The sequence below is a fragment of the Danio rerio genome, chromosome 22, assembly GCF_049306965.1.
Source record: "Danio rerio strain Tuebingen ecotype United States chromosome 22, GRCz12tu, whole genome shotgun sequence".
NCBI lineage: Eukaryota > Metazoa > Chordata > Actinopteri > Cypriniformes > Danionidae > Danio > Danio rerio.
Window position 1 is genome coordinate 4,786,117 of NC_133197.1, and position 12,208 is coordinate 4,798,324.

General features: G+C 35.2%; 1 protein-coding gene across 3 annotated transcripts in view; it reads right to left on the reverse strand.

Annotated features, from left to right (window-relative positions):
• The window catches only part of fbn2b (fibrillin 2b), a 130,214-nt gene that overhangs the window by 92,247 nt on the left and 25,759 nt on the right, over positions 1 to 12,208 (reverse strand). For all 3 annotated transcript variants that reach the window (XM_021469374.3, XM_073936704.1, NM_001135790.1), the window contains 2 exon segments: positions 9,609 to 9,691; positions 7,757 to 7,855 (listed from right to left, as the gene is read on the reverse strand). In XM_021469374.3, coding sequence (XP_021325049.2) covers positions 7,757 to 7,855; positions 9,609 to 9,691 — 182 coding nt within the window.

The window sequence follows — 12,208 nt, forward strand, 5'->3', positions numbered from 1 at the left end:
GTTAACGATAGTGTTATCGATATCAGATAATGAAAGTATTAATAGTATCGATAAATATAGTGTTAACGGTATCAGATAAATATAGTGTTAACGATATTAATAATGATAGTGTTAACAATATCAGACAATTATAGTGTTAACAATATCAGATAACGACAGTGTTGATGGTATCGATAACGATAGTGTTAACGATATCCGATATTGATAGTGTTAATGATATTGATACCGATAGTTAACTGTAGTAATACGATATTGTTAATGATATCAGATTAAGACAGTGTTAACGATATAGATAACGATAAATATAGTGTTAACAGTATCCGACAACGATTGTGTTAACGGTATCAATAAAGAAAGTATTAACGGTATCCGATGACGATAGTGTTAACAATATTGATAACGATCATGTTAATGACATTAATAACGATAGTGTTAACAAAATAGATAACAATAATAACGATAATGATAATGGTAACTATTTCAATAACGATAGTGTTATCGGTATCGATAACAAAAGTGTTAACGATATCGCTAACGACAGTGTTAACAACATGACAGTGTTAATGATATCAGTTAACGATAGTGTTATCGATATCAGATAATGAAAGTATTAATAGTATCGATAAATATATTGTTAACGGTATCAGATAACTATAGTGTTAACGATATTAATAATGATAGTGTTAACAATATCAGACAATTATAGTGTTAACAATATCAGATAACGACAGTGTTGATGGTATCGATAACGATAGTGTTAACGATATCCGATTTTGATAGTATTAACGATATTGATACCGATAGTTAACTGTAGTAATACGATATTGTTAATGATATCAGATTAAGACAGTGTTAACGATATAGATAACGATATTGTTAACGATAAATATAGTGTTAACAGTATCCGACAACGATTGTGTTAACGGTATCAATAAAGAAAGTATTAACGGTATCCGATGACGATAGTGTTAACAATATTGATAACGATCATGTTAATGACATTAATAACGATAGTGTTAACAAAATAGATAACAATAATAACGATAATGATAATGGTAACTATTTCAATAACGATAGTGTTATCGGTATCGATAACAAAAGTGTTAACGATATCACTAACGACAGTGTTAACAACATGATAGTGTTAATGATATCAAACTCTTGCATGAAAAAATACCACAGAAATTCATAGTAAATAGTGTAGTATTTTTAACCCATACTATATTAAAGTACTTGAACTTATCTGTTGCAGTGATTTTTCAAGTGCTATGGCAAGTCGACAACTATAGCAATGTAAACAAATCACCCAATCTAATTATAGGGTATATCATACACCACAGTTTACTGTAGTAAAAACTAAAGAATACTACAGCATCTATTACAGTTTATTAGTTCACTGTGATTAATATTATAGTATTTATTTTTTTTAAATAGTTATGAATACCATAATATAATACACTTCAAAAACCACACTGTAGTAATTACTATAGTATTTTATATTCTTATTTGTGGTGTTTCCAATATCAGCATCTGCCAGTCTGAATTCCTGGTAGAAATGAAGCAATTTTAACCAGGCCAACAAAAGCTTATTTTCATCTTCATTTTCTAGCAGACATTTTTTGTGGAGATTCATTTTCCCGAAATGCCAGTTCTCCGGTTGCAGACACAATCACTCAGGACAGAACAGAGTCTGTGTATGAAAAATGCAGCGAATGAAAATTGGATTCAGATGATTTCAGCACAATTGTTGGTATCTGATGGGCGTTTGTTAGAGGCTGATGTTCCTCATCCAGACGCTGCTCCTCTGTCTAAACAGCGGCATTAGGACTACTTAGCAGTCTGAAAATATGTAAATATGTAGCTATTATTGCTTTCATCTCCGCCTGACATCAGCGAATCCCTTTTAAGAGATGAGAGGGTAAAAGTTTAAATGTTTTTAATTAACAATTCACAGTCAACGGCAATCTAAAACCAATATTAACCCATTTTTGTTACTTAAAAAACAACTGTTTTTAAAAAATAAAATATATATATATATAATTGAGAAAATGTTATTTTGTATATTTTAAAGTAAATATTTATATCTAATACAAATCAATACAAATTATATGTAAATATGTGTGTAAACACAATATTATATACACAATATATTACTAATATATACTATTGAGTTACCAATATGGACCCTTTAAGTACAAATGTGTACCTTTTGAAAAGGTGCCACCCCAGGGACAGCTCTTGTACCCTTATTTCTGAGAGTGTATCAAAAACGATATTGTTAACGATATCAATAACAATTGTCTTAACGGTATCGATAATGATAGTGTGAAGGGTATCAATAAGGATACTGTTAACAGTACTAATAACGATAATGTTAATAATACCGATAGTGTTGATGGTTTTGATAACAGCAGTGTTAACAGTATCGATAATTATAATGTTAACGGTAATGATAACGATAGTGTTAAGGGTATCAATAACGATATTGTTAACAGTACTAGTAACGATAATGTTAATAATACCGATAGTGTTGATGGTTTTGATAACAGTAGTGTTAACAGTATCGATAATTATAATGTTAACGGTAATGATAACTATAGTGTTAAGGGTATCAATAACGATAGTGTTAACAGTACAAATAACGATAGTGTTAATAATAATGATATTGTTACCGGTAATGATAATAATAGTGTTATTGGTTCTGATAACAACAGCGTAACGCTATTGGTATCGATAGTGTTAACGGTAAAGATTACGATAGTGTTAGGGTATCAATAGCGATAGTGTTAACAGTACTAATAACGATAGAGGTAATAATAACGATAGTCTCACCGGTAATGATAGCAATAGTGTTATTGGTTTTGATAACAATATTGTTAACGGTATTGGTATCGATAGTGTTAACCATATTGATAATGATGGTGTTAAGGGTATCGATAACGACAGTGTTAACAGTACTAACGATAGTGTTAATAATAACGATAGTATTAACAGTATCCATAAACAACAGTGTTAACAATATCAATAACGATATTCCTCATGAAATAACTATCTTGCAAAATTTACTAAACTTACATGATTAACAAAAATCAGACTAAACAACTTTAAAAGCGAATAAAACTGACAAAAGTGTAATATGAAAACTGATTTAGACAATATTATATAAAGTGAAAAATGACAAAAGCAAATAAATACTTTATTTATATAAATTTATAAATTTATATAATTTTTTTAACTGAAAGCAAAATAACTATAAACAAATATTTATAAACATAAAACAAATATATTAAATATTAAAAAAACAATAAACAACTTTATTTCCATTAACTAACATTGACAAAGGTAAATATAAATATAATAAATGTATTGTTCATACTTTTTTTATTATGTTAGTAGAGACATTAACTAATGAACTAATATTTTACCACAAAAATACAATAAAAAATGCTCAAAAAACGTCAAAAATGAAAAGAAAATTGAAAAACACCATATATGGACATAACACTGCAAAAATGATGAGAAAAAAACAATGTCCAAAACTTCAGCAACAATTAAAATAAAAACATGCCACATGTCTCTTATAAAAATGCCCATTTTTCTCAGACTTCATTGAAGATGCTGTTGGATGGAGATCCGTCATTTTTCGGAGGGTCTGTAAACGTTTGAGTGTGTGTGCGCGGTTTTTGGCATGTTTTCCTGCAGCACAGGAAATGACCGCATTGGCTGGACCCGCGGACGTCTGTATAGGTGACCCGTGGTTAGCGAGCTGCACGTGCTTTAGCAAACACGAGGTAATCGGGGCTCCCCGAGGCTTCACAGCCCACAATGCACCTCTGTCTGCAGCCGTCACATCTGTCAGGCCTTTACAAGCTGCACTGACAGCAGGAAACAAGAGCAGCAGAGACTCTTTATGGACGTCTGGTTCTCCACGGCATGTCAACGTCCAGTTCACCGTGAACATGAACACGTCGTTTCAGTGGAAAACAAACACTAGCGATGAAAAGTCTCACGTGTTTGATCGTTTGTTGATGTCGTCACTTAGAAACGTCCGCGAAATTTAAAATTTTTTTTTTTATTTTAATAATTTTTTCAGTTTCATTCTGGTTTCGGCTGAACGATACTGGGAAAAGATGCGATATCGTTGCTGAGTGTTGATATTCATAGCGATAACAAAATCAATAATGACAGCGTTATTGATTTTCGATATTGATAGGGATAATTATAACGACAGTGTTAACAACATTGATAATGATAGTATTAATGATATCGATAACAATGGTGTTAACGATAACAATATCGATAACAATATTTGCTAATGATAATGTTAATGATATTGATAACGATAACGATAGTGTTGGCAATATTAATAACGAAAGTGTTAATGATACCAATAACGATATCTGATAACGATAGTGTTAATGATATCTGATAAGAATAGTGTTAATGATATTGATAACGATAGTGTTAATATCTCTAATGATATCTGATAACAATAGTGTTAATAATATCAATAATGATAGTGTTAACGATATTGATAACGATAGTGTTAACAATACTAATAATGAAAGTGTTAACGATATCAACAATGGTAGTGTTTACGGTATTAGATAACGATAGTGTTAATGATATCAATAACGATTTCCAATAACGATTGTGTTAATGGTATTGATAATGATAGTGTTAACGATATCGATAACAATGGTGTTAATGATAACGATAACAGTTGTGTTAATGATATTGATAATGAAAGTGTTAATGATATCAATAATGATATCCGATAACGATAGATTTCAATAATGACTGTGTTAATGGTATTTATAACAATAGTGTTAACAATATCGATAACCATTGTGTTAATTATATCGATAACAATATCCGATAATGTTAATGATACTGATAATGATGGTGTTAATACCTATAATGATATCCAATAACAATAATGTTAATTATACCGATAATGATTGTGTTAGCGATATTGATAATGCTAGTGTTAACGATATTGAATAACGATAGTGGTAATGATATCAATAACGATATCCAATAACGATTGTGTTAATGGTATCGATAACGATAGTGTTAACTATAATGATAACAATGTTGTTAATGATATTGATTATGATATCTAACGATAGTGTTAGCGATATTTATAACGAAAGTGTTAATGATATAAAAAACGATATCTGATAACAATAGTGTTAATGATATTATCAGATAAGGATAGTGTTAATGATATCGACAACGATAGTGTTAATACCTATAATGATATCTGATAACAATAATGTTAACAATATCGATAATGATAGTGTTAACGATATTGATATCGATAGTGTTAACGGTATCAATAACATTAGTGTTAACACTATCAATAATGATATTCCATATGAAATAACTAATTTGCAAAACACAATTATATGACCAATTTAAAAAATAAGATTTATATTTTGATATTTATTTAAATATATTGTAAATATACTATTATCATTATAACAGTACTTTTTCGATATACTTTGCAGCCCTGATGTTGGTAACACTTTATTTTGCTACATGTTTTAAGTAGCTACTATTGTAATTATAATTGAGTAATGGCTACTGTACAATCAGCTGGTTGCATAAAAATTCAACATACGGCATATGAATTTGGGTTTATAGAAAGCACCGCCACCACTAAGAAAAAGGTACACACTTTATAACAAAGGACACCTTTAAATAAAGTGTGACTGACTTATTTTCTTCTCAAATACACATATCAATATATAAATGCGTATCAAACTAAACAGTCAGGAACAAAATTATTCACACCTCTACCAAATTCTGACTTAGTCTTGTTCGAATCAAAATAAAAGCTGAAAAATATAGACTTTTTCTACACCCTGCTGAAAAATCCAGCTTAAACCAGCCTAGGCTGGTTGGCTGGTTTTAGCTGGTTGACCAGGCTGGTTTTAGAGGGGTTTTGGCCATTTCCAGGCTGGTTCTGGTCTGGGCTGGAAAGTGACCAGCTAAATCCAGCTAAAACCAGCTTGACCAGCCTGGTTTAAGCTGGACATAGCTGGTTTTGGCTGGGCTCCCAGCCTGGCTAGGCTGGTCAAGCTGGTTTTAGCTGGTCATCTCCCAGACTGACCAGCTAATACCAGGCTGAAAATGGCTGGAAACCAGCCTGGAAATGGCCAAAACCCCTCTAAAACCAGCCTGGTCGACCAGCTAAAACCAGCCAACCAGCCTAGGCTAGTTTAAGCTGTTTTTTTCAGTAGGGCAGTGATGCCTCTCGTGCACCATCTTTTGCATCATTTTTAACACTGGCTCTTTAAATAAAAGTAACTTTAAGTCAGAATTTGCGAGGGGTTTGAATAATTTAACGCTTGACTGTATATAAATAATTTTAATTTTAAGTAAAAAATCATGGCCAAGTTTGTTGTTTGACTTGTCCCTTCTACAAAACTTCAACTACTAATAAACTCCACTAATAAATACTATAAGAGTATAATAACAACGCTTAAATGACACTGTTGACTCAAGCAGCAACTAAAGTTGAGCTGCTAATCACTAATGACAAGGAGAAAGAGGTTAGCATTACCCTGAGCACAGCTGCAGTGTTTTGGACGCTAATGGCTACGGCTAACATCCGTGCGGCGGTTTGTTATTTATGGAGTAATTGCAGATTCATAGTTGACTCATAAATGCGGCCTCTCCCAACCACTGCAGACGCTACGCGGTCGAGTGGGCGTAATGACAGCACTAGCAATCGTGCAAATCCCATAAGACTGCCAAAACAGAGTACAAGTGTGTTTAGCATTCACTTTCAAACAGGCAGGGTGGACCGGCAGCCAAATTAGACGGTCAATTTCTCATTGGCGAATAAATTGACTCTGGTTTTGCAGCTTACGAGACCGAACCCTATGGTTTTGATGCGTTTGGGTTTATTTGTATGTGACCACATATTCCGGGCATCCGCTGAGAAATGGCTGGACGCCGCTGGCAGAGAGAGCAAGTGCAGTAAGAGAAACCTGCGCTAATGCTAAACACCTCATCCAGGAATTACTAGCAGTCATTACTTTCCCCAGTGCCATCTAAACAAAATCAGTCACGTCATGAAAAACCCTCGGTGCCGGGTTTCGCCAGAGTCTCGGATTTAGCATACTTCAAGAAAAACACTCCTAGCTTGACGTTAGCAAATGATTCAAATCGAAAAACACTATACATTTCCATTCAGCTGTATCTCTGCTCAGTTTCAACTCTTAACCTAATAAATCGCTGTAAATGTCAAGGACACAAGTTAAAAATCTATGACAAGCCCTTGAACCACAAAGGAAGCAAGCAGGGTTGGGAGAATTATTATATAAACACATCTAAAGTCAGAGCTTTGCCCTAGCGGTTAGCACACATGCGCCAGCACTGCTAGAAGCGATTCTGGTACCAGTTCCTCCTTTTCTTAGATAAATGGAACAAAATGACCAAAAATTAAGACATTTTTGACATTAATATAAATTAATATATTAAAATTTGATAATATATTAAACATGATCATAATTGTGATAATAGTATATACAATAATATTATCACAGAGGGGTTTCAATAGATTAATGTATTGCAAACATGTTGCTTGCAAATGTTGCATGCATGGGTGGCTTTGACCAATCATTTAAACCAAATTTGACCAATCAGTTGAGACCATACTATCATTAGCCCCACCTCCCCAGTGGGCACTGTTCTGCTATTGTGCAATCTTTCCAAAAAATACAACAGAAATGATCAAACTTACCAGCAGCCGCACCACAGCTAGGGGCAAGATGACCACTCGAACAGGTACACATGTTGGGCCTCGAGCAAAAGCCATCACCACAGGAGTTCCTACAGATTGCTGGAGAGACAGAGATGTTCAGGAGTCAGGAAGTGTCTTGCAAAGCCAAACAGGTAGATGAAAAGTTACTTGTTTTTTCAATGACAAACATAGTATGCACTGGGTGTTTCCTTCTTAAGCCTTTATCTCTTTGGGTTGTATTGTGGTAACGGGTTACTATGACATTACCAAAGGTCACATTCCAATAAACCAATCAGATCTGAGGGACATATTTACAGTTAATGCCAAGTTCTTATCCACCATTGTTTTTCTCTGATTTTAGGGGTAAGGTATGGATGGGGTCAGGATTATGTTTAGGAGTACGGTACAGATTTTTGGACAGGAATGTTGGTCCAAGATCAACACAAGGGGCTCTATTTTGACGGTCCATGCACAGAGCGCAAAACGCAGGGCGCAAACGCTTTCAGGGTGTGTCAGAACGCATTTTTGCTAATTTACAGACGGGAAAATCTGCTTTGCGCCGTGGCGCACGGTCTAAAAGGGTTGAGTTTATTTTCTTAATGATTTATAGGTGTGTTTTGAGAATAAACCAATTAGAGTGTCATCTCCCATTCCCTTTAGGAGCCAGCTGCGTCATGCCAAGAGCGCATTCGCTATTTACAGGACGCAAAGTAAGTCTAAGTGGAAAAAATGAGCATTTCACAAGCAAACAGTTAACATTTCACAGTTTTTTTTTTACAGAAAACTGTTAAATAGAGCATCTACTGCATGAGAATGAGAGATAATGGATCACTTTCACTTTCGCTCTTGGATAGGGAAACCTTTACGCACAGACATCAGTTAGTCTATAAATAAATACTTTTGTTTGTCAAGCGCAAATATTCGTTTCAAAACTATTTCTAAATTCAGTTCTAATTTCCAGCAAACGAATAAATGAACAATAATAACGAAGTGTGCTCAAAAACCTGAGTTAGATCCTAAAACACATGCTGTGCCCCATATGGTCTAAAACCTGACAGGTGGGCAAATCTAAGCTTGTTTTTAATAAAACAAATATAAATATGAATATAATAAATAATACTACTAATAATAATAACATTATACAAGAGCAAATTGTTATGAATGAACTGAAAAAGCCTCCTGAGATGAAGAAGACATAAAAGCAGTAATTTTTCATATTTACTTTATATTTATATCCTATATCTATTCTTATTATATCCTATATATATCCTTAATATTTAAATTTTTTCATATGTAAAGATATTTGCCTATTGCTCTCTTGTGCATATTAAGCAGTGTGTAAGCGAGGCGCAACTCTGCGCTGGAGTTTAGACCGAGTTAGTTTTGGTCTAATGAAAAATCTATTATAGTTTCTCAAAATAGCAACGCGCCATAGTGCGCCTCAGAACGCCTTCCTTTTTAGACCAGAACGTCTATGGGCGCACATATGAACGCTAATGCATTTGCTATTTAAACAGCGTAGCTCAAAACGACTCTTGCGCCAAGCTGAAACTAGCAAAAGACTATTGCGCCGCGTCTTGCGCCACATTGCGCCGGGTGTATGATAGGGCCCAACATGTCTTACTTGGCAAAGCCATGTCAACCTTGTGTTGTGGTTACAGGGATCAAACTCCAGAATTTGCGATTTACTGGGTTGAGTTTTTATTTCCTCTGCTAACGCTGTACCCTGGAGCAAGACACTTAATGACAATTAGCTTAAGGATAAATGCTAACTATGGTTTAAGTGTAATGGAAGTTGCTTCATGTTTAATGGTATCATGCAACTTTAAAAACACGTACAGAGGATACTTACGAACTATACACTGGTTCCCTCCAGGAAGCGTTTTCCATCCTGGACAACAATAGGAGTGGAAGCGGGAACCGCATACGTTGGGCCTGAAACAATGGAAACAAGCCCATTTAATAGAACCCAAATATTAATCATGAGAATTTCTCAGAAACATGCAGCAGAATGAAATATGTACAGTGTCAAAGACCTTACGACCCTGTGCAATAAATACAGCTCGACACATACAATGGCCCCAACGGACTTTCCCGGGGAACAACATGGATAGAGTTTGTTTTGAGTAGGACCATAACTAAACTTCCCGAGGCAAAGACATTTACTAAAGCGACTCTTATGTTCTCCAATTCAGTTTTTTTAGCAGCATTCTCACCAAGAGTTAGTCCAGAGAAGTCTCACCCATGAAATGTGTGAATAATGACAGGACCAAGCCCAAAGCTTACTGTTTTCCTGCTAAAAGCAGTACCACCAAGATATCGTAAAAGAAAAAAAATACGATTTTTATGGCTCATTTTTAGCGAATAGTTTTGTTGTAGTTTTTGCAAAAAAAAAAATTTGTGAATTATGTCATTTCTTTTATTATTTTTCTGTAAAAAATTTACATGTCTTAATTCATTATAAACCTCCAGGCACATTGATCTTTGTAAACACTGTTTGTATTGTTTGATGACTATTTAACACATTGATGCACGCTTAATGCTGATTTATATTGTTGTGACCCATGGTACCTGCCTTGTGCGTAGTCGTGGATTTTTACTTTTGCATGCTGTTTGTGTTGCTCTGCAATAACATTTCTGAAACACTAGCTGGCAGTATGGTTTTTGTTCTTCTGTGTCGAGTTTCGTTGGGGGTGTTTTGTTTTTCCTGAACGCTACAAGTAGCTAAAACTCGCTCATTCAGAGGCGAGAACCGGCGGACGTGCAGCAACTTTCATCATACGGTAAACACAAAAGTTTCTATCTGGAGCTTCTTCACAGGACTCGACACTTGTAAACACTCACTCCATCGTGCTCGCGTATCGCAACACTGTCCACGCTTGTCGCCGCTACCAAACTGACCAATCACAGAGCTTGCGCTCTGCGTTGTTTTTTGAGAGGTGCATATCAGACAAAGCGAGGGCTATGCGACCGCGTGTAGGATGCGCCGAACCATTTGTGTGCACTTGATGCAGAAGTATAAATCAGGCTTCATGTTTGTGTACGAGCACGCTTGTCTGTGTATGCATGAGACGGAGAAAAGGCTATGCTTAAGGCTCCGGTGTACTTAAAAAAATTTTTAAAAAAGAAGTACAAGACATTTCTAAGAATAAAAGTTATTTTTGAACTTGTTTTGGCAGTTTGAAATGTAATGTAATGTAAAACTAGGCAGATGGTGCTTTGTGGCATGGCGGGAATCTAAACAGTGTCCTGACCAAAATATGCCGTTGATCTGTGGAAATTAAAACAAATGCAAGCTCCAACAAATTTTGCCACTTTTGCTTTGCTTCGTTTTGTTGGTTCAATTCTCTCAGTGTGATAAATAATTTAATTAAATAAGAAAAAATTTTAACCTAGATGGAAAAATAGCGGGGAGAAAACAGACGACTATGGCTCAGTTATACCATAGACAAGTTTTGAGTAAAGCTCAGAGTATTTTCTCAGACGATTCCCATCGTGTTCACAACGATTTTTATCTTCTCCCTTCTGGTGTAGAACTCCTATTTAGTAAAACAAATTGGTTCAAACTTTCATTTATCCCCTCAAGCTGTTACGTTTTTAAATTAAGTGTAGATTAGTATTGTGTTTATGTGTGACATGCTTGTATGCTGCAACCAAATTGCCTTCGGGAATTGAATAAAGCCTGACTGATTGATTTTGCGTTAAATTCAGCAATTGCGGAATCAAGGAGTCCTGTAGGGTGTGTTAAATGCTGGTTCAAACCCTGCACTAGTTTTGGGGATCACTGTTTAATGTATATACGACTTGATCCAGGATGACCTGGTACTTGCAAATGACAGCTTAAAGGCAAAGTGCTGTTTTAGCGGTTTTGTTTCAAACACCCTCAGGATCTCCGTCAAACCTGGAGCCTCAATGCGAAAACGGTTTTATTTCTATCAGCACCAAGTTAAGCCTGCTGTAAATGGACCTTTAAAAAAGCCACAAGGTACATCTGTCTTTCTGCACACACACACACACACACACACACACACACACACACACACACATAAATTCCTTTCCTCAAGATGTTTACCGATGTCAGTCACCTGAGGACGAACAGCTGTAGTTTGAATCTTTTGATGGATTTCTAAAGGCATCGCCAGACGACACAACTGCTAACAGCAAAAACTAAACCAAGAGATGTGGAGGAATAGAAAGAGTAGATGTTGGAACATGCAAACGGAAAATGCTGGGAAAAGGGCAGGATTGGTGGGAGGTAAAGAAAACAAGTGGAAGTGAAAAGTTTGGGGGTCTGGGAGGTGGCCTGTTGAAAACAAAAGCCGCAGCGGAAATTAGACCAGAAGATGATGAATTATCAGCAACGTGGAACCAAAGAATCTTATTTCTCAACTGGAGGCTGAAATATTAGGTCTGAAATGTACAACTTCAATGTTTAGGCCTAGATGCCAACCA